The sequence below is a fragment of the Mixophyes fleayi genome, chromosome 9 (assembly GCF_038048845.1).
Source record: "Mixophyes fleayi isolate aMixFle1 chromosome 9, aMixFle1.hap1, whole genome shotgun sequence".
Classification (NCBI taxonomy): Eukaryota; Metazoa; Chordata; class Amphibia; order Anura; family Limnodynastidae; genus Mixophyes; species Mixophyes fleayi.
In genome coordinates this window covers 126,368,662-126,395,456 of record NC_134410.1, presented here as the reverse complement: position 1 = coordinate 126,395,456, position 26,795 = coordinate 126,368,662, and the positions used below count along the sequence as shown (strand labels likewise).

The window sequence follows — 26,795 nt, the reverse complement described above, 5'->3', positions numbered from 1 at the left end:
AAGTGCCTCTCTCTGTGTTCTTCAGATAATAACTTAATGTACAGTGATGCTAATAGCTATTGTGAGTGTTATAGCAGAATTGCTTTTATGGATTCCTTGAAAGTTGACAATGACAAATATTATTGTTGTCAGATCATGTGAAATATTATTCATCTATCCATCTTGTCCAGGTGTTTTGAATGGAAATACATTGATTAATCTCATAATTGCCCCAACGTTTGTCCACCTGCCGTTGTTGGTGGATTATTTCAAAGAGATCATTATGGTGGGATCGTCTGATGTCACTCTGCGAGAAACCGAAAAATGGCTGAAAAATGATCCTGGAGCTGTGGATTGGACTCATTGTGCAAACATTATCAGTTCCTTTAAGGGTGAAGGGTAAATATAAACAAGTATAATAATAATAATAATAAAAATAGTATCATTAATTCAGCTATTAATAGATATTGATTTACCAAAGGAGTATAGAATTTTGGCACCTTATAAATACCTAGATACCTGTATGAAAATTTAGTCACTAGTCCAAATGACGGTAAAATGTTTGCAAGAGTTTAGCAAAAAGAGTTAACTAAAGAATAACTTAATTTAAGAATATTAACCATATTCAAATGGGTTCAATTCTAACCAAGACCCTATTCTCCCCCCGGCTCCCTACACATTGGGCTCTATCTCTATCTTTTTCCTTCTTACCTCACATGGGTCTTAGAGTTCTCTCTTTTAATATAAAGGGCCTTAACACCTCCCAGAAGCGCGATAAACTCTTTGCTACTCTCAAACTCCATACAGGCGATCTAATTTTCTTACAAGAAACGCACTTTCTACACAACTTCCACCCGGAGTTACGCTAAAAAATGTACCCTAACACTCATCATGCATGCGACCACTCGCAACGCGGAGAGGCGATTATGTTTTTGCGTCACCTTACATTTGAACTCATTGACTCACTCGCTGATAAAGAGGGTCGGTTCCTCATTTTAGTAGGTAAACTTAACAATAAACTCTATACCCTGGTTAACATCTATGCCCCCAAACAAAACCAACATCGTTTTTTCTCAAAACTGGATACTTTGCTGACACGACTCCGTCAGGGGGGACCTTATAATAGCGGGAGACTTCAACACCGTCCTAAATAGCTTTCTCGACCGCTCTTCCCCTGTGACTGCAGCCCTACCCATTTCAGACCCACTCTCCTCTAAATCTCTCCTCAGTCTCATGAAGTCCCAGCTTCTTAATGATTCCTGGAGAATAAAAGACTCAACAGCTCGAGACTACACGTTTTACTCCTCACCTCGCCAATCTTATTCCCGCATAGATATGATCCTGCTCAGCCATGACTTTGCCTTAAACCTCCAGGAGGCTCGGATCCATCCTCTGATTTGGTCTGACCACTCCCCCATCTCCATTGATCTTTCTGGCCTCACACCTCGTCCACGCCCCGTGACATGGCGCCTTAACCAATCTCTTCTCCACAATGTAGACATAGTATCCCAGCTCAGATCACACCTAGAGACCTACTTCGAATTAAATGACTCTCAGGAGATCTCTAAGTCTACTCTCTGGCTGGCGCATAAAGCGGTCATGAGGGGACATCTGCTTAGCGTGGCCTCCAGGAATAAAAAAGAAACTCTCTCCAATATCAATAAACTCTCACTCCAACTGCATTATTTAGAAATCCAACATAAAATGACCCTTGACCCTGCCACGTTAGTGGCTTTATGTAAAACAAAAGCTCAACTGGATCTCCTTCTCTCCAAACAAGTTGCCAAGCGACTTAAATGGCTTCGCCAAACTTTCTATGAGAAAGGAGACAAAGCAGATCACATCACGTCTCCGCTCCGCTAGGACGAATAATAATATTGTCTCGATCCGTAACTCCCACAACCGGCTTCTCTATGATCCTGCGGCCATCAGAACATCCTTCCAAAAACATTACACAGAATTGTATAACCTCCTACCCTCCCCCACCTCCCCAACACAACAATCCAACACCACTCTGATCTCAGAATTTCTAGCCAACTCCAAACTTCCAAAATTACCCCACCAAGCTCTTGAACATCTCAATGAAATGATCTCGATAGAGGAAATCCAGCAAACCATTAAAGGGCAAAAAAAAGGCAAAGCCCCGGGCCCCGATGGCTTCACGGCCGCTTATTATAAGAAGTTTTCGGGCTTGCTTGCTCCCCACCTGTGCTCCCTTTACAACAATGTTCTTCAGGGAGACTCCTTCCCCCTGAAATGCTCGAAGCTAGAATTGTAGTAATCTCCAAAGAAGGGAAGGACCCGCTCCACTGTGCAAGTTACAGGCCAATCTCCCTCCTTAACCTTGATTTGAAAATATATGCCAAAATTCTGGCGAATCGTTTAAACCAAATCCTCCCTTCCCTAATCCATTATGACCAAGTGGGGTTTATCCCAGGACGCCAGGCGAGAGATAATACCAGAAGAGCCATTGACATTATCCACGTTGTCAACTCAAGGACCTCCCCAACTATTATGCTCTCTCTTGATGCTTAAAAAGCATTTGATAGGATCTCCTGGGACTTTATGAGGGCCACCCTTGAGGCCTTTGGATTTACTGGTGGCTTCCTCACTGGCGTCCTGGCATTATATACAACTCCTCTTGCTAAAGTTTTGATTAATGGTATACCTTCAGAACCGATCTTCATCCAAAACGGCACAAGGCAAGGTTGCCCCCTATCATCCCTTATATTCGCTCTGGCTTCCCAGATTAGATCCAATCCCAACATTCAGGGGGTGCAGGTGGGTAGCATCAACTCTAAAATTTCTCTTTTTGCGGATGACGTCCTCCTCTCTCTATCCCAACCAGCGATCTCCCTCCCCAATCTCTATGAAATTCTTCAAGCCTATGAGACCATCTCTGGTTATAAAATAAACTATGCAAAATCAGAGGCCATGCTGCTTCATGTCTCCTCTCGGGAAACGGATCTCCTCCAGACGACCTTCAATTTTAAATGGCAAAAAAGAAAGATCAAATATTTGGGAGTTTTCCTCACCGCACAGTATGACCTCCTCTTTCCTGAAAACTTCCCACCCCTTTTAGCTAAGATGCTCTCTGACCTGACCTCCTGGAAATGCCTCATTATCTCCTGGCTGGGCAGGATCATAGCAGTCAAAATGTCTATTATACCAAAATGGCTATACCTCTTTCAAACACTGCCGGTCGCAGTTCCTGCCTCCTTCCTTTCCAACATACAAAAATCCCTCACATGTTTTATTTGGAATCATAGACCCTCACGGATCTCAGCCAGCATTCTCAAAAGGCCAATCTCTTCTGGCGGCAGAGGTCTTCCCGATATTAAACTATATTACCTGGCCTCCCACTTTTCACAAATTGTTACCTCATATGCCCCCCCAGGCTCCACTTCCTGGCTCGATATAGAATCGGCTTATACTACCTTGCCCTATCTTAAACCCTTATGGGGTCTCTCCCCTGCACATCGTCCTCCTGCATCTAAAATGCTCCCTACTATCAAGTTTGACATCAAGCTATGAGATTTTTACTCCTTTAAACTGAAGCTTACCACACAACTATCCCCCTTAACCCCCATTTGGCACAATCCTGTATTCCCTCCTGGACTCTCCGCCGCGAGAGCTCGTCTTTGGAATAAAGCTGGCCTTAAATTCCCGATAGACTTCTCCAAAGCAAACCACTGGCTCCCACTGGTGGAACTTCAGCGTCACTCCCCATCCCGCATACTCAGTCCGTTTGAGTTTTTACAAATTAGTCATTTTCTGCGGTCCCTGCCACCTAGTTATGTTTTGCGAGATCTAACCCCCTTTGAAGATCTTTGTAAAAATCACCCTAGGGACAGAGGCATGATATTCCAACTTCATGGTATATTTTTTTGCACTTGTCTTTCCTACTCCGAGGGCACATGAGGCTGATTGGGAAAGGGATCTAGGTCCCCCCCCCCCCCCCCCCAGACGACGAGGCGTGGGATGACATGAGACTGGGGATAGCCAAAAGCTCTATATCCACCAAATATAAAGAAACCTCTTATAAAATGTACTATCGTTGGTATTATACTCCTGCTCGACTCCACAGCATGTTTCCCTCCTCTTCACCTTATTGTTGGAGGGGCTGTGGCCACAGGGAAACTATGCTCCATATATGGTGGACCTGCCCAATTATCTCCTCCTTCTGGGATGCGGTTTGTGGCATTCTAAACTCTCTATTTGAGGCTCCCGTTGCAAAGGACCCCTGGGTGTTTCTACTATGTTATCCTCCTCCAGAGCTCGACAAATTTTCCAAAAAACTAGCTTCACATATACTGAAAAAAACTTCCCCTCCCTCTCTAACAGCCCTTAAAAAACAAATCTGGCATGTTGCAGCCATGGAACAGATTGCCTATTACCTCCATGATAGAAGCCATGTTTTTAACCAGGTTTAAGCTCCTTGGCAGTTTGTGTAAAGCTCGCGTCCCCCTAACACTTAGCCCCGTGATAAGGACCCATGAGGGGTAAGTCCGGCTCCCTTATACGCTTTGCCCCCTTATCTTCTTGAGTCATCTACACACTTCCCCTCTTGAGCTCTTTCATATCCCTGCTTTGTGGTCTCCCCCCCCCAAACCCCCCACCTCCTCTCTGACTCCCTTCCGCCCGCCCCATTCCCACATTTCACAGTTTCACTACAGTTATATACAATTTGATACCGCAGATAAAATTGTAAAAATGGTTGTCTTTCATTATAAGCTTCTATGTACAACATGTTGATTCGATTGTTCTGATTGTTTTTATACGTCTGTTCAATAATAACACAGTGTTATTCCCTTTATTTGCTGATATGACCAACCAAAATAAAGAATTTTAAAAGGAGTTAATTTAAGAATATTAACCATATTCAAATGGGTTAAATTCTAACCAAGACCCTATTTGTGTCGAGCTTGCATGTTCTTCCCATGTTTGCTCCGGGTGCTCCATTTTCATCATCATCAACTATTTATTTATGTAGCACCACTAATTCCAGAGCGCTGTACAGAGAAATCACACACATCAGTCCCTGCCCCATTGGAGCTTACAGTCTAAATCCCCTAACATACACACACACACAGAACAAGGGCAAATTCATAGCAGCCAATTAACCTACTAGTATGTTTTTGGAATGTGGGAAGAAACCAGAGCACCCGGAGGAAACCCACACAAACACGGGGAGAACATACAAACTCCGCACAGATAAGGCATGGTTAGGAATCGAACTCATGACCCCAGTTCTGTGCGGCAGAAGTGCTAAACACTAAGACACTGTGCTGCCTATTTCCTTGCACACTCCATAAACCTGCTGCCAAAATTGGACTCAAGTGTTTGTGTTAGGAATGTAAGCTTCAGTGGGGCAGGGACTGATGTGACTGACCAAATATTCTCTGTACAGTGCCGTGTACCACTTCATCCATGATGGGGAAGTTTTATCTCTTTTACTGTGCAGTAATGTGTAGCATAGGGCTATAAATGGATTTGAGTCGTTTGCCTTTTACTAGACACAGTTTTGAATCTCTGTAATCTTTATGAATAAGTAATGATATTTTATAATGAAAAGTTGTAGAAGTGCATGCAGAATTCAAACATGGCAAAATATTTTAAAAGGTCAACGTGTTCATGTTTTTCAGTACATGTAAGGAGCATCAAGAAAAAGTGAGAGGGGCAGTAAAACCTGTCCTAAAATGTGATTTCACCAAAGACAAGCCCTTGGACCCCGTGGTTTTGGACCCAGTGGACTGTGTGTACAATTCCTTGTACCTGGAATCCGTCAGTAAAGATCGTGCTGCATACATCAGTAATCTGAAAAAATTTACGTCACTTCTGAAGGTCGGAGGTCACCTTGTCTTGTTTGTACCTATTAACATGTCCTATTATATGATCAACAATGACAAGTTCTTCATCTTGACGATTGATGAAGACTTTATAAAAAAGGTTCTTAGAGATTTGGGATTCACTATTGTGAATTCTGAGCTGTACCAGAACACGATAGATACCCATTTGTTTGATCACAAGCATATTTTTTATGTTGTTGCTTGCAAGAAAAAATGAATTTAATTGCATTAAATTTACATAGAGCTCTTTGCAAGAGTTCTGCTTGTAGACATCAGTGACCCTCATTTTCCTAAAGTTTGTCCTATGGAATTGATGCTCTTCTTAATTATTAATTTAATTGTCTTAACTTTACTGCAGCAGATATTATGTTTGTGTTGTGTTATGTAAGTGCATTAAAAAGTTTTCAATCCCTGAATTTAAACCACATTTGATATCTTCCTGTTCATTGCATGTCACTGATCAATACCAGCAACTATGTAGCATCTTACCCCATTAATAGTCATGTAGCCATGCCTATACCGCAGGTTCCTCACTGGCTGCAACCTCTTTATCTTTCCCTTGATGTCCTAATTTTGGAATCACGGATGGTAATGCCCATGGGTCCTTCAGTCTGTTGACCTTCCAGGCTAAAATGTTTCACCACATCCTGATTTTTCTTCTAGCGTTTTGTATTACCCTCGTTGTTGTGATCAGTATATAGTATGAGCCTTACACAGATGACCAGCATACAATATGATCCCCATTCCGATATATACAATATAGTAAGAGAAACATTCTGAAATTCATTCTGTACTATGAGCCTCATTCTGATGTCCAGTGTAGTGGATGAGCCCAATTCTAATGGTCTATATACAGTATAATGTGATCCATTTTCAGTATATACTTTCAACCCATTTCTGGTGTCCAATATGTAACTCCTTGACAGGAGACGGTAATTTGGTGAAAGTGATACAACCTACATTTAGTGTTCTCATGTCCTCCACCCTAAATATTGGATGAGGTTTACCAAAGCAGCAGATGTCTTCAACTCTTCAAAGGTTGACCGGGAAGAACCCCTGCCCGTCTCACCCTACACCAATAATAAGTGCAAATTTTAATGGCCCATAAATCAAAGTGGTGGGTATATTTGGGTAGAATGTTGAAAAGATAGAGGTGGTGATGAGCAGCAACTGGAAAATGCAGTAAAAGGAATAACTAGAAAACATAACCGTGCAGTTCACAAATCAATAACAAGTAACAACAATACTGTGGTATAGAACGAAGCTTAGTCTAGATTTTGCTCTAACTTCAACAGTTTAGTAATAGAACAGGGTTCCGCTCACACACCGGACTCTATCTCTGACTCCTAGATACACAATTTGTAATTTATTGATGTGGTTATTGCAGATGTTGGTATACATGTGAAGTAAAGCATTATTCCTCCTTCGGCCAAGATGAGCCCCATCAGTGGCCTTGCGAAAGACACAAGCAAGCAATAGCACCATATGTATCCACTCTTGACTCCACATACAATCCGAGCAATGCAGGCTCTGGTCCTCCACCTCTACACTTATTACACAGGCTTTATTACAGTACACTGTAATGCTCAGTGCTATTGATGTTTACTCCCTACTCCTTGATGGAGGCTTCCAGTCTTTGCTCTAATTCTCAGGCTGTTGTCTCACTCATTATTATGCTGTGACTTGGCCTGGTGCTACCTCCCCATGCGGAGCTCATTCCCCTGGTGCTCCTCCGATACTGTCCTATGCAGAAGAGACCAAGATGACTGCTCCACAGATGGGTACTGTATAGCTGTGTTTGTTGGGATGTTAGTAAACATGAGCAAGTCTTGTATTTACAACCGGACCAGAAGGATGAGAGGACCAAGTCAAGAAAAGGCAAAGGGTGGTGGATGCAATGAATTGGGAAAATGATGAGCTATGTTCAGGCCAAATAGAGTAAACTAAAAGTCAGAATGGCATAGAATTCTCGGAAAACAGCCTACGGAGTATGAGAGGCCAACTCAGTTAGACTTTTGTTCCCACACACTACAATACAGTATCCATTTTTTTTAATACAAAATCATCAATGTTGTTCATACACTTTTCATTAAGAATTTTCCCCATGATACAGGATGTGAATAACGGTCAGGGTACCCCAGGTCCATGCTTACAGTGATAGCAGGGAACATTTCAATGATGCACTATCCACCGATGAAACATCTGTGGCTTAGGAGTCTCTTTTCATGGCTATTATTTAGGAATAAAGCCCATCTCTCTTTGCTGGGTACCCGTTCCCTTTCCTCCAGACCCTAGAGCCGCCACACCCATGGTAGTTACTCCCCTGCTCAAAGACAAGGAGCCCAGTTACAAGGTGGAGCAATAATCTGCCCTGATTCATGACTCTATAATTTCAGTCTAAATGATCACACATGGGTTATTGGGCATAGCCAAGATGACTGATGGAGTGTAAATTATAAATAAATATTGCTCCTATTAAAATTAAATTCTAATTTGATTTGAGCTAAGTATCAAAACTTTTTTTATAAATGTTCAAGGCAACATGAGAATCAAGGAGAAGATGAAATTAAAACGAAAAAACAAGACAATATATAATAGTATATGTATCGATTACAACATTATTACTATGACAAATGTTAGAAATATATGATTCATTGATGGTACTATGGATACATTTTAATAAAGTCCATTCAGAACATAAAATTTATTCCACTGAGTTCTAGGTATTAGAGGGTATCTTTACTAATTGATTTCTTTAAAAATAAATATCACATTATACATAACTCAACAGGTGATTCAAGTAAATAACTACATATCAACTCAACATCTCTTCTCCTGACCCCCCCCCCCCCCCCGCCCTCTCTCGAGTTTCCACCATCTCCGACTGGATGTCTTCATGTTTTCTCAAAATCAATATTGCTAAAACTGAACTCATTGTTTTCCCTTCTTCTAAATCTTCTAACAACCTTGATCCCTCCATCACCGTTAATAACACCACCATCTCTCCTGTCCCCCAACTCCGCTGTCTGGGTGTCACCCTTGACTTCCTCCTCTCTTTTGCCCACCACATTCAATCTCTTTCCTACTCCTGTCGTTCTAATTGAAACCTCATGTATGTAAATAGGAATGAGGCGTCAACGGGCTGCCTTTATTCCACATTTGGCAAATGTACATTTTGATCTTTTATTTATATTAATATGTGAACATTAATAATGCAATTCCACTATGGAACGCACCCAGATAGTGACAGAGGTTTCCCATTGACAGCAGCGGAAGGGATCTCATCACTACTTCATCTAAGGTGGCGTTAAATCATTCTCTTCTTACATATTTTTTGTCCCTGTATTGTATCTCTCTAACCCTAACAGATAAGTAAATATATGTAATTATGAAGAGACTTGTACTGGGATCCTTATAAATAAATGTATCATGACCATCTTACCAAATTAATATAATGTAACACCTTGTAAAGTAAGACAACTCTACAAAATGACTACTAATCTCACATCCAATTAAATAAAAATATAAATATAGGGTTCCAGTTACTCACCTAGTGCTTCACATCACTCTCAGCAGCCAAAAAGCTGCAAAATATCACAGGCAACTATTACATTTCCTGCTACCCTAAAGTCATAAACACCAGAGCCAAAACATAAGTAAGAACAATAATGGTGGCCATTTTGTTGAAGCCAGACTTCATTAAAACCGATGCAGATCCCCACAAAAATCTTAGACTGCAGACTGTTATAGATTTAAATGCAGGAAGTAGGCGGAGCTTTCTAGTAATTCATTCTAAATCACTCATCTGTAGTGAATTTTTGGGTTTCTGGGCAATTGGAACACCCCCAACCCCTAAGACCAACCCCATTGTTCTGCCACATGGTATCTCTAATGCATAGTCATATTTGTTTAACGCTTTGCCTTTTTACATAGAGAAACAAATTCAGCAAATTGAGAAGCTCAGAGAGATCAGGGAAATTGGGGGTCTCTCATCAACTCTGGGCACCATAGCCGCTGCACTCATGATAGTTTCGCCCCTGATTTAAAGCACATGTCCTATTACATTATCAACATGGAAGCAGCATTGATCATTGTCTACCAAGTTCTACAGGTGAATGCAGAATTCTAACCTAGCTAATAATTTTAGTGGCGAGTTCAACATTTTCATGTTTCAGAAGGAAAAGTGAGAAGGGTAATAAAACATGTCCTAAAATGTGATTTTACCAAAGACAAGCCATTAGACCCTGTGATTATGGACCCAGTAGGCTGTGTGTTTCTTATACCTGAAATCCATTAGTAAAGATCATGATAAATACATCACTTAATGTCACTTGAAGGTCGGAGGTCACCTTGTCATGTTCGTACCTATTAACATGTCCTATTACATGATCAACCATCACAACTCCTTCATTGAGGAACAATTAATAAAAGGTTTCTTAGAGATTTGTGATTCACCATTGTGAATTGTGAGCGGCACCAGAACACGCTAGATACCCATTTGTTTGATCATGAGATTATATGCTGCTTGCAAGAAAAAAAATATTTTCACCTCAGAAAAGATAAGTTTGTCCATCTCAGAGAAATGTGTATATAGCAATCACGGTTAGGTTTCAAAGACCACCATAGACCAGGGATATAAATAAAAAGGGGTCCTGGCTGAGAGACTGGGTTCTGCTTGGGACAGTTGAAATTTTAGGCTTCTGCTAGACTGAGCATCCTGTTATTGCTATTGGAGACCCTGAAACCCTGTGAGGCCTGTTACTTGGTGGGCCTCCAGGAGCAGGAAGACATTGGGCTTGATCCCTACCATGCTGGTAGATGGTAGAATGTTGGGCCAAGTGGACAGGACTAACGGACTAGAGAACTAAGGTTACTGCAGTCCTTAGGCTAGTGGGGTAAGGGACAGTGAGTGTGGTAAACCTGGCTGCATTTATATAATAGCGTATTTTCTAGCATTTGTGTTTTTGTACAATAAAAGTAAGATTGTACTTCCTAAGTGTTGTCTGAGTGCCTTAGTACCTGGTACCTATTAGGGGACATATAAGGTACCTGCAGGTCGCATGTCAGCATTAACCCTCACTTGCCCCTCTTTCCAAATCCTTAACCAGCTCCATTGCTAAACAGTCAGGGCTGGTTTCTGCTACAACAAGACAGTTGGGCTATACTGAAAACCGGTTGGTTAGCGAAGGGCTTTTCCTACCACTAGGTGGGAAGAGTGTCAACCCACAACTCCTTGGGCTGTAGGGGCCAACAACATGAGGACCCTTGGGATTAACAATGAGCAGCACTCCCAGTATATATATTATCTAAACCCCCCCCACCCATTATGTGAATAGAAAAAAAGATGCACACGCAATTTAAAAAAAACAAGGAATTGAATAACATACTTCCCCAAATCCTAATTCACTTTTTTGTTGATCTGTGCTCCAAATGAAAAGAAACAAAGCAAAACCTCCAAGAAATATGCATAAAAAAAGACTCACCGCCTCACTACTGTTGACCGTGAGTTCACAGGACTTCCCTTCAGTGGTCAATGTGGCATAATGATTGTAGCTGGCTGGCTGGTAAAGCGGAGGTCATCCCCATAGAGGCACCAGGCCTACACTGACCACCCTGGTGCCCCTGTCCTCCAGTAACTCCCACCTTTAATGGACTGAAACCAGCCCCCCCAATTCTCCCAAACTCTGCTCGATCTATCTAATCATGCTCACGTTTACTTAAGGCCATGCCAACTTTCCAAAACCCCTGGCCGTTTAGGGGTCCACAAATCGGGATAAAATTAGCACTGTCTGGGAAGTAATATAAATATTGGTTCTGGTCTCAAAAGTGGGTTTCTCCACTGTGTCTAGCCAACTGTTAAAATCTATTGTTCATTTAATGTAACAAGGCATGCCATCCACAGTGATGGTATAGCCAAATAGACAAAGCAAGTGCAAAGAATTTATACCCCTCTGCTAATGACCACATAACAAACAAAGAGTTCAATATTTTACTAATAATTCATTTGAGAGGGGGCTACAATGCCATGAGCAGAATATCCCACCCTCAGACAGTTATGTTACACACACACAAATTCCACCAGTGATGCACACTATTATATATTTAACCCTCTCACTATTAGGAAAGCAGTAACCCTTCTCAATATACAGCCACCACATGGAATTCTATGCTTGGGATTAGCAAACAATAGCATTGTAACACATTGTGTGTCTATTTTTAGTTTTCCATGTGGGATTTTATTGTTTAATCATAAAAACTAGACATTTACGGTATGTAATATTTATGGCAATAAAAAAAACCAATCACAGCTCTTACTGATTTTATAGCTGCTGAATCCGGTTGCAGAAAAATATTTGAGTTGATATGAATGTTCCTGTTGTAGAGAGGGGTTCTCAATGCACAATGCAAAACTATTGACAACATTCCATGCCCACACAAACAGCCTGGCCGTGGTATAGCTGTACAATATTACGGCTGCTATATCGTTATATAACATTAGAAGTTGAAGACACCATAAGTGATCATGTGTCCCTCAGACATGAGGATCTCCTGTACACTCACCGTCTTATTGCTGAGCGTTACGCTCTGTGCCGCAGAGAGCACCTGCCCAGGTAAGTCACAGCAGCAAAGAATAAGTCTTTATAGCAGCTTTTCTACATGATGTCATAGAGCCTAAACAATGGGACCCTAGTCATTACCATTATTATTTAAACAACATAATACAATTAATTGATTACTCCATAGGCACAAACATTTCATAGTCTTTATTTTGAAGACAGGTGTTGCACTTCAAAGGGATTCATAAAGAACCCTTAACAATGGTGTACTTGAATACACTGCATAGTGCAATAATAGTTGAAGGAATTTCAAACTCAATATTTTCAGCACTGACTGTGGGACAGGTTGTGAAGAGTAATGGTCCATGTTTTCAAGATTTCCGCAGAGAACTATATGGGGGATTAACTCTTAGCAGAGATGGATCTCTCCTTTTAGCCAAATCAATGATTCCAGTGCTAGATTTGCCAATCCTTTGAAAAGAACCCTTGAAAACAACTGATGTGTTGCTTCATGCAACCTATAGTTTAGTGGTCTTTGTTTGTACTAATCTCTACATTTTATTAGTGTTGGGAATAAATATAGCCCATCGTTTGCTAATGGGCAGTAATTCCGATATCAGCCGTGGTCTGCAAATTAATCCTAAAACAAGGGGGCTTATTTGATAAAGCAATCCTACGGAATGCACACCACCAATGTGTTGTAACTCATAGCAACCAATCTGATCTAAACTGTACTGGGAAATGACAACTACAATCTGAACTGGTTGCCGTGAGTTACAGCACATTTGTAGACACAGCACCGATGTATAAACCCTAATGTGGATCGTAAGAACATGATTAGACAGAACTCCGATGTGACACAAAGTTTTTTTCAATCCCTGAAAGCAACATGTTACTGCCTATTTCCACCAATGAATTCTAGAAATATAGAACAATTAAAAATGGAAAATCCCCGGACTGTTCGTGGTGGGGAGAGGGGACACTCAGGGGTCCTATGTTTAATCAATACTTTCTTAGTGACCTAATAAACAGGAGGTTGAGTTTGATTACATCACATGATTGATAATATATCTATTTAATGACCTGGAAACAATGGTGTGTCTATTGAACATTACTAGCATATGATTGCGGGATAAGCAGTCACGATGGTTACATGCAGTATCAGACTCACTCTATTTTACGAACTAAATCTACTTTGTCCCTATGATCTCTGACATTGTGTTTGTCGTGGCTGTTTGGTAGATGTGAAAAATTTGGGGACCGGAGAATCGGACAAGTTGATGGTCCTCAGAGGGTGCCCAGGTGCCCCTGGACATGATGGATTGAGAGGAGATCCTGGACAACAGGGAGAGAAAGGTCAGATCACCTTCATTGATGTATACAAAAAGCTCAGTAAGGTTTATGTAATAATATGGTACAAATACAGGAGCACAAAATGTGCTGTAACCCATCATGTTATTTACCATGATTCCAAAATGTGTTTTAATGTAGAGAGGCACAAAGCCTGCTACACCCTCAAGATGGTGTGTTTGGAGGGTATAATATAGATAGGAGAATTGGGAGGAGTATACTATCAGAGACAAAGCAGCGTCTTACTAACGAATGGTAAGCTCTACAAATAGATTTATCAACACCTTCATAAAAGTAAAGTCCTGCTACATGAACATTATTATACAGTCATCTCTTCATATTTACATTGAACACAGCTAAAGGATGAGCATGATATATTTCCCTGCATATGTGAATTAATTAAACTGAATGGAAGTAGCCATTGTACATTTCTGGGTGGTGGTAAAGTAATTTCTAAAATGAATTCAATATGAAAACTGTTGGAATAATTTAATTGGAAGATCATTGTTAATGTGCTTATTTCACATTATTCGGTTTAATTTTAGGAGAGGTAGGATCTATGGGACAACCTGGGAAAATCGGGCCACCCGGCAGCAAAGGTAACTCTCAATACCAATGAGTTTATTACCAAAATATTAACTAATAAATATTCATGGTCTATACTAAACTTATGTAACAGACGGAGCTACAGCTGTTGTGGGTCTCAATTCCCAGCATGCCCTGGTGGCTTTTGTCAGGACAAGCTGGGACTCACAGTCCTACAACAACTAGAGAGCTGCTAGTTCTGTAAATTTGTAAACTTTAGATTGTAATAATCTGCTGTAAATTATTATAATGGGAGAGTAGTGACATCATCACATTGGTACTCAGGATAAGAAACACTGTTTCAGCTTATATGTTATAAGATTCCACAGCACAAGTGAGAAGACCTTAAATTTATTATTTTGTTCTGTTTTTTTTATGAGGTTGCTGAATATTTAATATTTCTAACATATTTCCACCTCTATCGTCTGTATTTTCTACCCTAATCCTTGTAATGTTAACGTTCGAAGTTTGTCCTTCTCTACTTCCTATGTCGTCATCCTCTTTGTGTTGTTTCCTTTGTTCTATTTATGTCGTCTTATATAGCTGCTTTCTCTATTGTCTCCTATATGTATTTTTACTGATTTTATTGTTTCTCTTGTCCCTTATCTGTATTTGTTTCTGTTTATTATTTCTTGATTGTGAGGCGCCATATAAATACAGATGATGATGATGAACAAAGTAACCCATAGTAATTAATCATTAATCAGAGACTTGTTTATACTTGACGAGGTTCATTATGAGCTGGACTCATTTGCGCTCAAAGTGCAGGCATAAAATTTGTGGCGTAAAAATGAGATAAGTGCAATTCAAAATAAACACGTAAATCATCATCATCATTTATTTATATAGCGCCAACATATTCCGTAGCGCTTTACAATTGGGGTCAAACATAGTAAACTAATAAACAAACTGGGTAAAACAGACAAAGAGGTTAGAAGGCCCTGCTCACAAGCTTACAATCTATGGGACAATGGGAGTTTGACACATGAGGCTAAGTCTACATTTTGCATTTCGGCCCAGCCAGGCTGCAAAGGTAAAAGTGGCTCATAGGCTTAATGATCCTGTCACACAACAATGTTGGTCAGGGGGTAGTTGTCTTGTGTGAAATTGTGTAACGGGTGGTAATAGGGTAATGTAGTGAGGTTAAGAGGGTGGTTGAGGAATATTATAAGCTTGTCTGAAGAGGTACGTTTTCAGAGAACGCTTGAAAGTTTGTAGACCAGAGGAGCGTTTTATTGTGCGAGGGAGAGAGTTCCATAGAGTGGGTACAGCCCGAAAAAAGTCCTATAACCGGGAATGGAAGGATGTAATGAGGGTGGATGAGAGACGCAGATTTCCCGAGTTGGGAGATATTTTGAGACAAGAGAGGAGATGTATGTTGGTGCAGCTTTGTTGATGACCTTGTAGGTTAATTAAAGTATTTTATATTGGATTCGGTAGAAAACAGGCAGCCAGTGTAGAGACTGACAGAGTGATTCAACAGAGGTAAATGGACCCGCATGAAGATGCATTGAAAGCACATTGAGACAGGCGCTAAGCATATTATGATGCGGTGGCGTATTTGAGACATAATCATTAACTTCATGATAATGAATTTTGTTTTAGTGTAAAAAAAACCCATAAATAATTAAATAAGAAATTAAAAAGTAGCAATCTTATTACATACCCGAGGAGATCTTCTGGTTGCAGCTTCTTAATATAGAAGCATTTGCTATAGTTGAGATGGACGACATCCCAGGATAGATCTTGTGTAGAAGTCAGCCCTGTTATACTACATATAAAATAGGTCTCTGGCTTTCGCATGGTCACCCCTCTATGGTGCATCACCAACCAATCACAGGGTCACAATCTCGATTAAACTGACTTCTAAATTGTCTATTATCATTATGGGTCATCACTGTGGCCAAACACCTCCCAACATTCTGATTGGGCAAATGTGTGACAAATTGAACCACACCCATGATCCAATCACCCACACCCACTATTCACCCAGCGACGCCCCCAGTCAGCCTCTCCTATAGAATCCACTGGTCGAAAGTAGACATGTCCTTTAAATTTTATTTAAATAAGTCTATTGTTATGTGTGGGGGACGTGGATAAGAAATGAACCTACCCAGAGTGTACTGTTATCACTGTCCGAAAATTCCTACATAATACTAGTATTATCAGCCTTCTACTAGCTGTAGCGTTAGCCATCGTATTCTGTTGTGTGTCTCCTGTACTTTGATCCCCTAGAAAAGACAAAACTAATACAAAGGAAAATTGATAAACTAGATAACCCGAGAGTGTGACTGGGTAATGAGTGTGATGTAAGGGCCCATCACTCATATACAGACACTGGTATTTGTATAGTGCAATAGCTACTACTCATTGTTATATGTCATTTTACTGCAGGAGATCCGGGTGTTCCAGGGCTACAAGGACAAAAAGGTAAAACAGTGATATAATAGATATTATTGTAGATTGTAATTACATTGTTTTGAAATATTGTCACATTTGTCTTCAGTCTATCCATCATTGCCTGCATTTTTATTTCTGTCTACAGGGGATAAGGGAGACCCGGCCCTACCCGAATCTATGTACGGTGAGGTTTTCTGGAACATTGATTTCTGTGGCTATAAATGAATTAATATTTTGTTTAGTCGTAATAAACTGATATTTTTAATTACTTTTTATGTTGTAGCTTTCTGTAAGGAAATGTAAGAAGGTAAATATTCCAAAACCTTTCTGAAGTCACCGGCTTGACTTGTTTTTAGATACTGCCCTGTTGGTAGCTTCAGTCCATGCTGTGACTGATTATTGTGTAAAAGGACAAATAATCCCCAATGCCGTGTTTTGCCTCACAGCAGAGACAGAATGTTATCTGCTCATGGTCAATGCCTCTTATGTCCCGTCTACCCTGAGATTGTATAGGAGGAGAGAGGATAATACTGAAAAGCCGTTCCTAAATCCAAGACGTCTGAAGGTAACAGGGAAGGCATACGATATTCCAGACTGGCAGCATCGGAGCTCAAATTCCTTCCATCATTTTTAGGCTCTTGGAGCCTTTGACTCATAGAATGAGTTATTTATTCACTGTAATATTCTGCTTCCTATCTCTCAGCTGCCAGGAACTGTAAGGAGCTGCGGGATCATGGAGTGCTTCTCAGTGACTGGTACACAATATACCCGGATGGGGAGACCCCACTGAGAGTCCTGTGTGACATGCACACTGATGGCGGAGGCTGGATTGTAAGTCTGTCTGCAGAAATCTCTACATTTCATACAAATATACAGTTCATGCCTTCAGGGAATTTCTAGGTCTTCAAAAAAGCAAAAAAACCCAATTGCCCAAAACACAGCCCCTTTATCTACATAATATAAAGTCACAGATGACACTAATACTAAACTTTAAATAAATGTAAATGTTACTAATAAACATACCACCAACCTACTTATATAACCTACAAGGTTTCCGCAGTTGGGACTTGGATGGGTCAGTAGTTACTCACCTTGGTGGCACCTGTGATGGTGTAATGCTGATAGCTGGGAAGTTTTGAAAGTAAAGTTTGGTCATGGAAGGAGTTGATGGGACAACCACCTTGAGCATGAGGACCACTTGTAATCAGGTCACTCAGCCGGACTGATAAATGATGAATCTGTCTCTTCTGAGCCCCATCTGTGTCGACGCATCTCAGTTTATGTAACTTTTCTTCACCCAATATCTGTAACACGGTCGATTTGGTAAAACGATCACTGACAGTCAACTTAGCGTAGAGTTTCCAGTCTATTATAAGGTGCACAGTTGTGGCCACTTAACCAAAAGGCACATGAAGTCATATAAATAGAAGTTTGCTTATTAAAATTGAATACACTATAAGCAACGCAGGCTCAACCCATTAGCTGATTTATTTGGTGATGCAAGAACGACTGAGGTATGTACATACCTATATTAACCGTAAAGCAGCGTAAGTTGATTCCTACAACTTGAAGTTGTTTGAGAATGTAAAGTCCAGCAACTCTTGGATAGAATAGAACTTCAACAACCCAATGTCACACAGCAGGGAGTGACTTCTATGTACTTTGTTATACAAAACGGTCACAATCTAGGTAAAGGGTCAGAGGCCGATATCTGGAACAGAAAGAAAGCAAACTAAGTAGTTGCTCCTAGGTAAGTAAATGAAACACATCAGGTTTGGAGTAAAGGTGTAGTACCTAACAGGCCACATTCACTTCCCCCAGGTAGCCCAGTAATAAAATCTAGAACCGCACAGTCCCTGGGTTTGATTCCTGACAAATGTCGCCACTGTGTAGCGTTAGGACTCATTTCCTCTCTCATTTTCTTAATATAGGTATTTCAGAGACGTTACGATGGTTCAGTTGATTTCCTGCGTGACTGGAAGTCCTATAAGACGGGGTTTGGCAGCCGCCTGACTGAGTTCTGGCTGGGGAATGACAATCTTCACATGTTAACATCATCAGGTAATGATCACTAGGGGGTAAATTGGCTAAAAATTGTGTTTGGTGGCGGTTTTAAACCACCAAACATTGCCGGCGATTTAGTGGTCCAAACCACAGCATTTACTACAGGGCAGTTTGAGGCTGCGATGTAAAATTGTCTGGCGATTTGTGGCGGATTGAAAACGTCTAGTAAATCTATCCCTAGGACTTCATATGATTTATTTGTAATTTTCTCTTGACTGTGGGAGATTACAGAATAGGATGGTAATATTTAAGATGCATTTGAGACTAGATGAGGGGCTGATCTTGGGGGACACAGTGAGTGACCTGTTAACTGGTTTAGTTGTTACAGTGAGAAAGAGCTGCATGTAACAGGGGCAGTCACATGATGAGAGGAGGGGAATGGAAGCAGCAGAAAGCCACAGACTGAGTGTTATATAGTGGAAGGAGCAGGGTCCCCAGCAGTACAGAGTATATCAGCAGATGAGTAATGTGTTAGTAAGGACAGATCTACATGTGACAAGGACAGTGACTTGTGAGGAGGGGAATGGAGACAAATCTGAAGATACAGACAGAGGTAGATAATGGAAGGAGCAGGGTCCTCCAGCAGCACAATGTAGTGATGTTAGCCTCCTGTCAAACTGATGCGGGAACATTGTGGTGTTAAGAGTACCCTTCTATGACATGAAGTTTGCACATAACTCCTGGTTACTTGTTAATGTTGGATGTGGTCAGAAAACAATTTGGAAATTATTTTGTTTCCTCCCATTGCAGGTTCATGGGAACTACGTGTTGATTTGCAAGACTTTGACCTTAAAAAATATTTTGCTAAATACAAATCTTTCAGTGTTATGGGAGAATCTGAGAAATACAAATTGATCCTTGGAGTCTTTCTGAGTGGTGATGCAGGTAAGGAACGAGTGTTGATAGTGATGTATAAACAAATGACATTGGCGCGTAACGCATGTTTAGCTCTGGTTGGCAGTGTCGTAACTTTGTACCACATTGGACCAAACAGCATTGTTGTATTACTGTGTTTGTTCCAATTGTAAAGCGTTACGGAATATGCTGGCGCTATATAAATAAATGTTGATGCGTCCCTTGATGAGTCAGGCCCAAGATGTCCAAATTCCCAGGAAGACTGTCCTGAGTCTGACCAAGATGTCTGGGAATCCTACAGACCTGCTATTTATTTCGTGGTGGTTCAATTACCATCCTGTTTACACTAAACCAATGTTCATTACAAGTAACACATGGATTTGGCAAACATATCCACTTGAAAGTTATGAACCCATCTGTTGCGTATACATGTCCGCAATCATTAAGAGGTGTGAACAAAGTGAATAAATTTTCAGTCTCTCTGACACTTACTCTCTAAATTCTAGCAGCCCATTCCCTCCAGTCGGAAGCAGTTGTGCATATTTATATATAACCCTTATTGAACTTTTGTTTAGGAGATTCTCTGACATACCACAACGGGATGATGTTCTCCACCGTAGACCAGGACAACGATGCAGATGAAAGAAATTGTGTCCAGCAGTTCAAGGGACCCTGGTGGTCCAATAGCTGTCATTATGCAAACATGAACGGACAGTACCTTCCTGGAAAGCATGACTCCTATGCTGATGGCATTAACTGGCACTCTGGCAAGGGGTATAATTACTCCTACAAACAGTCTGAGATGAAAATTAGGGCCGTGTAATGAAACACACAGAATTACACAGATATTATCTTCCTCTAACTGCTATAATTAATGATGATTGTGTAACTGCATGTTACTATATGAATAAATCACGTACTGATATACGCATCTATATAAATGTCCTTGTACTTACAGTAACATCCTGGTATTCTACCCTTCCTGTGAGGTCATTGTCCCCCTTATGTCACATCTGGGCGTCACTGGTCTCCGCAGTCAGACATTACTATTAGTGGGTTTATTACCTCCTAGAGCCTTCCATAAAATATTACCAACAAACATCATTAATGCTCTTCTATTGGGCAATGGCTTGGTTGAGAAACCACAATTATTATAACAAGATTACGGAGTATACAACAGAATAATATATGAGAACTGAAATACCCCCCTCCCCCCGAAATATCCCAACAGAGACAGAATATCACACACTGCTGATTAATGTTAGACAAACATTATGTTACATTAAAATAGACTATAAATTATCAGTTTCTTTTCAGCACTAAGGATTAGCTGATTTGCAGAGAGTTTAAACAATAGTTGTGGTTTGGGTGGGTGGAGGTTTGGGTTGAATAGGAATAGCCTAAATTGTCCTGATTTTCCAGTTGGGAATGTTGGCAGGAATGGATGTGTGTGGTATAATTTTAACTCTATATGTTATATTGTAACAGAGGTAATTTCCGCTGCTCCCAGGTTACTGGAGTAAAGGTGTGCATAGCAAACACTAGGAGTAATTATATTTTATTAAATAACTCCAATCTAAAGTGTGTTTAATCCTATTTACTGGATATGACTGCTGTTAGTAAGTATAGATTCATCTTCACAGGTCCATCATAGTGCGGTTTTTCAAATTCACGGTTTAAAATACATATTTTGGTGTGGCCTTCACACGGTGCCGATTATCAAAGTAGAAACCACAGATCAAGAGGCATTTTTTCATCAAACCTGCAGATCCCAAGACACAGTGACCTGGGATCCATACAGCCAGTGCCATATAACAAATAGCAATTTACAGAAAACCATGGACAAGATCTGTAAAATCACATGTGCTTTGTGTCTGATTTACAATTGGTCACTACAATGTGGACACGAGGTAGCTGCAAAACTATGTCTACACACAAATCTTAGGAAAGTACAATTTTAAATCTAGCATCCAACGCACAGGAAAAGGAATACCTTAAAGCTACATATAAGTCAAAATTGGATGCAAAAGTTTAAATATAAACTGTTTGGTTTTTAAACCAGTGGTTTGCTACTAACTACAATAAGCTTTGTTCTAATCCGCGTGCAGTTTGCATCTTTTAAAACTGCTGCACGATGGATGCAATTTTAAAATCACAGCTGAGGGAGCACCATTGTATCTTGGTTAGTAAGTGCGCTGCGAGCACGGGTTCCTCCATCTAGTAACCTAGAATAAACGTTATACTTAACTGTCCCGTAGCCGCGGAGCGCTGCTTCCAGGAGGTTGGCGTGGGAACAATATCTAATATATTACAATATAATATATAGATAATATCATGAACAATATTTCTTTTCTGTTCATTACAGCAGAATTGTTAAATTACATTATTAGTGATATTATTAATTTTAATCTTCTGTATAAGATTATTTCCTTTGGAAGCACAATGCATGTTTGCAAACATAGGTATCACACATGATGCAGGGTTGTTACACACATACAATATCTGAACTGTTTAGATACACTTGTTTACAAACACAGAACACAATGTAAGCAATGATAAGTGTGGAGCGTGTCTTCAACATACGTTTCCTGTAAGGCCAGACATCAATTTTCTGGGAACTAAACTCTGAGAACCAGATAACCGTGGTCTTAGCCTTTAGCAGCCTCCTTTTCTGTAGAGCGAAAGATGCTCACCGATCCTCGGCTGCCCCCAGGTCTTAAACACGAAGTTGTAAGAGCTCAATCCCAAAGCCTCAGTTTCCACTTGTCAGGTACAGTTGAACTATATTTTTATACAGTAAAAACAGAAAAAGGATGGTGCATCAACCCGTAATAGACAATGTAATTCTGAAATTAGATGCTATTAAATGGAATGTATCCTAATCCCCATGACAATATAATCAGTTACAATATTACAGCGCTCAAATTACAGAGTCTGTGGTATTAAAGTAATTCTATCGTTTTAAAATAAGCATTGCCCAATCAATTGTATGTGTTTCCAAAGCACATGGTGGTTTGTTTTAGCAGATGTAAATAATCAAAAATTCAATACATTATTATATTATGATAAAGTACAGTACAGCACAGCCAATACCAAAAGTTACATACATACCGCTGCAATTACCGCGCTTCCATGGGTCCCAATGGAACAGTGTATCTGTTAGATAACTGTGGTCAGAGTGTCCTGACCCTGGTGGGGGATGCAGCTAATATATACAGTCAGTGTTTCATTGTGAACAATAGAGATGACGTAGCTTGCTTCCATAGGTGCAGGCACAGGGTGACTTCAGGGTAAACAGTTCATAGGCTGATTCAATCTAAGGAATCCAAAGGAGGGGGTTGTCTCTCCAGGGGGTCTGCTCTTTTCATAGCCAGCATCATACAAAGGATTATTCCCTAATACCAATAACTAAAGTATGCAATGTGCGATCTCTTCGCCGACTGCACCGGACAGCTGCTGATGATTAGGGCTTCAATATGATATCAGGCATGACACCTTTCCTATAACCTAAACCTTTAATAACACTAAAATGTACATATAATCATATTATATAAACTGATAATAAACCAAATGCTATCTGCTCATAAATTACAGTGTAACGGAACCAATATGAATTGTATAAATAACTAAATGTTGTAATGCTAGTGTGTGCGTTCGTATTTTACAGTGCGATCGCATCACGCCACGTGTTACCTGGCGTACGCTTCGCAATACGCACGGCAAACCAATATTAAACCAATATACTTTCGTTAATCCAATTATACGACTTCAACAGTCCACCCTTTGATAGTATAATAAACTATCACCTTAAAGATGTTATATGCAGGATCTCAGTACCACGTTTCATTGTTATGTAATACAAATCTCCCTTGGTGTATGACCACGCTGTTTGTAGATCTAAACAAGTTATTATAAGAGAGAGTCTTAATCCTCTAAACGATTTCTTCTTTTACTATAAACCGTACACTTCTGGAGCTTGGAGATAACCTTTTGTATGCCCTTCAAGGGTGCAATAAAACACTTAATACATTATTTGGAAAGGTACAAGGTACAATAGAACATGTATCAGCTATACAGAATTCTCTACTACAGTTCTTCAAGTTTAACAGGTTCTTCTGTCCAACGCATATCTTTAAGCTCAGAATACATTTAAACACTTCATGTTCATCAATAGCATCATCCTATGTCTATAAATAATGTCATATACAATCTCCTTCAGCTTGCGTTAATATACACTTCTAATAATGTCATCAGTTCTTTTCATCAACACTTGTGGGCAGGCTATTGTCTGTTCGTTCTTCCCAGTCTCCCAATACTCAGATTTAACAGTGATCGGCTTGCAAAGCATTGGGAGACTTCAGACTAAGGGACCTAGGTGTCCTACTTTTTCCCTTAGTGACCTCCCGCCTATAGTTCGGGTACCTCAAGAATATTTAGTGGAAAGAGAACTAATCCTACTTGATATAATCACTGAGGCACGTGTGAGCACGCCCAGCACTTTATTTGGTCTAAAACCTTACCCTCCCAAGAATGATAATCATTCTCAAGGATGCCTGCTCAAGTCCGAATATTACTGGACTGGCATCGCTGGGTGTATCTCTTTTCTAACCATGGGGTCGCCGTACTTACGGACGTAATGCTACTCAGACAATAGCCCCTCGCACTTTCTCCAAGCTCCAAGGTTTCTAAATTTTCCTTTACCCCTGAATTGAATAGAGTAATTGGCTGAACTGATTATGCTACTAACTTCTTCCTCCCCAATACCTCCTTATCATTACCCGAACCAGTCTCTGTCACCTGCTAATAATCAAAAGAATTAACCGCCCTAAGAAGAGAATGAAATGACAGAACACAAAACAGGAAAAACTACAACTTCATGCTGGACAACAGTCTTAGCCTTTGGCTCAGGTGCTACTAACTGCATTCGAGGCCTTCCAGTACAGACTCATGAGTGCCCTTGGACCCTTCTCTGAGTGTTGGCCCCTCTGCAGTGGGTGGAATGGGCACCATTGTGTCTCTGCTACCCTTGAAGCCGTGATGCTGGTAGCCTACACCTGGTACCTGTCTGTCAAATAACCAAAGCTTAAGAAATTTCTGCTCCACAACTTACTCTCCCGATCCAACATCCTGACAGTTAGTGTGACTTTTCAGGAAACAGTGTTTTGGACGTTCTTTGTTGCTGTCTCACTATTTACCTTCTCTCAGGATCTAACCTAGCCTCCCAGTTACAATCTCATCTCACGAGGGGTCAAGAACATTTCAAAAACTGACAGGTTAGGAGTCTGCCCAGGAGTGATCTTTTGGTAGCGGGAAAGGACTAGTGGCCGAAGCTGTCAGTCACTTCAATCAAGTTCCAACTCTTATTCTATTCAATTCGTTCTACCGAGTACCACTACTTTATGTTCACACTGGTTTGTGGCTAACTGAAAGTATGTGATTTGTTACCACTACTCATACATTATACCTCTATTATCAATAACATGAATACCCCTATCATCTATTGTAACTCTAGGACTATCACATTGAATAACAAAAGCTTTGAGTATGATACAGTAATACATTAGACACATTTCAGTACACCTTTACCCAGACATATTTCATTGGTACACCAGTGTATACTTGAGGATCCTGCATGGTTGTCACGGGCACTAGGAGTCTTTACCCAGGGATCACCAGGTGGTAGGCTTACCAGAGCAATGTAGGTGGTAATAGGGTACTCTGGTAGCAGGGTGATCACGGAACAGTAAATAGCAGATGATGAGATGCTCAGGAAAGTCTATGACTAGCAACACTGGTAATATGGAGGTAATAGTACACGAGGAACTGTATGGACAAGGACACGTGAAGGTAGTCAGTGGTCTGCGATAGCAAGTTGTACCACTGCTATAGTGAGGAGGAATGTCCAACAGAAACGAGGAGGTGATGAGAGTCAGCGGTCTGCGGATAGCAAGTTGTACCGCTGTCTGAGTGAAGGAATGGAATCCAAGTGGAGGTATCCGGGGAGTCAGTGGTCTGCGATAGCAAGTTGTACCACTGCTATGTGAGAGGATACTGGAACAGGTGAAACTGGAAACAGGGATCAGTGGTCTGCTACTAGCAAGTTGTACCACTGAATATATGTGTGAGGAGGTGCACGGGGAGAGACTGCAACACAGGGTAAACACGGCACCTTAACACGATCCACAGTAATATGCACAATATAGATATATGAATGACTGAACAGCACTGCAAATATGGAAAGTCTCTTGAAGTAATCCGGAACAAGATAGTACAGTCAATGATGGCAACAGACTCAGCGGATTGCAGACTCCAGAGGAGAACCAACACAGTCCAGCAGGTATGCAATACACCAGCACAGTCAATGAGAAGTATGCATACCGTGGTTCAGAAGCAGGCAGTCAGACAGGAGTGCAGCGATACCTGAGCAGCAGGAGGCCGGCAGGATGAGAAGTCCCTGGATGGATGAAGCAGAGGTCTAGTAGGTGCAGCGCACAGGTAAGTAAACCAGCAGGGACACGAATCCACAGGAATCGGTAGAACGCGGAACTGGACTCTTGGAGGACCCAGGAGAATGGTGATGATCTAGCAGCAGGATAGCAGATGAGACACGAATCCAATGCTGACAGGCGGGTAGAGACCAGCGGGACACAGGAAGGTGTGGAGAGCGGATCAGCAACAGATGGACGATTAGCGCTGGCATCAGGAGCAGGACTCTGCGGACACACGGAGGTAACCAGTAGCAACCAGCAGGTGCCAATAGCGATGGAACACGGGTGAGCAGAGTAGACCAGGAGCTGTTGATCACGGGAGTAGCGAATGGCAATAATAGCAGCAGTCTCGAGGAAACACGGGAGAGATGAGATGAAGGCTGCAGTGCACAGAGGCAGCGGATAGGAATCAGCTCACAGTCACGATGTAGAAACACAGACGAGTTGCAAGCTGGGGTCTGTAGTGCACGGAGGCAGCGGGTAGGACTCAGCTAACAGTCACGATGTTGGAACACAGACGAGTTGTACGCTGGAGACTGTAGTGCACAGAGGCAGCGGATAGGAATCAGCTAACAGTCACGATGTAGAAACACAGACGAGTTGCAAGCTGGGGTCTGTAGTGCACGGAGGCAGCGGGTAGGACTCAGCTAACAGTCACGATGTTGGAA

The 26,795-nt window shown here is 41.0% G+C and overlaps 2 protein-coding genes across 3 annotated transcripts in view; both read left to right on the top strand.

Annotated features, from left to right (window-relative positions):
- The window catches only part of LOC142101298 (nicotinamide N-methyltransferase-like), a 32,716-nt gene extending 26,466 nt beyond the window's left edge, over positions 1 to 6,250 (top strand). For both annotated transcript variants that reach the window (XM_075185658.1, XM_075185657.1), the window contains exons 3-4: positions 171 to 378; positions 5,625 to 6,250. In XM_075185658.1, coding sequence (XP_075041759.1) covers positions 171 to 378; positions 5,625 to 6,045 — 629 coding nt within the window. In that variant the 3' untranslated portion in view covers positions 6,046 to 6,250. The remainder of the gene's footprint in view (positions 1 to 170; positions 379 to 5,624) is intronic.
- A 6,056-nt stretch (positions 6,251 to 12,306) lies between these two features.
- LOC142101297 (ficolin-1-A-like) lies at positions 12,307 to 20,580 on the top strand. The gene is made up of 9 exons (XM_075185656.1): positions 12,307 to 12,439; positions 13,628 to 13,741; positions 14,281 to 14,334; positions 16,715 to 16,750; positions 16,866 to 16,904; positions 17,424 to 17,551; positions 18,652 to 18,781; positions 19,535 to 19,669; positions 20,215 to 20,580. Exons 1-9 carry the CDS (start codon positions 12,352 to 12,354, stop codon positions 20,460 to 20,462), a joined length of 972 nt encoding a protein of 323 aa, XP_075041757.1. The 5' UTR covers positions 12,307 to 12,351; the 3' UTR covers positions 20,463 to 20,580.
- The last annotated feature ends 6,215 nt before the right edge of the window (positions 20,581 to 26,795 follow it).

Bases quoted from the DNA above. Each gene is read 5' to 3' on its own strand.
- LOC142101297 (XM_075185656.1), top strand. From the start codon at position 12,352: ATGTGTCCCTCAGACATGAGGATCTCCTGTACACTCACCGTCTTATTG. The intron at 17,552-18,651 runs GTAAGTCTGTCT...TTCTTAATATAG, and splicing joins CTGATGGCGGAGGCTGGATT to GTATTTCAGAGACGTTACGA. The intron at 19,670-20,214 runs GTAAGGAACGAG...ACTTTTGTTTAG, and splicing joins CTTTCTGAGTGGTGATGCAG to GAGATTCTCTGACATACCAC.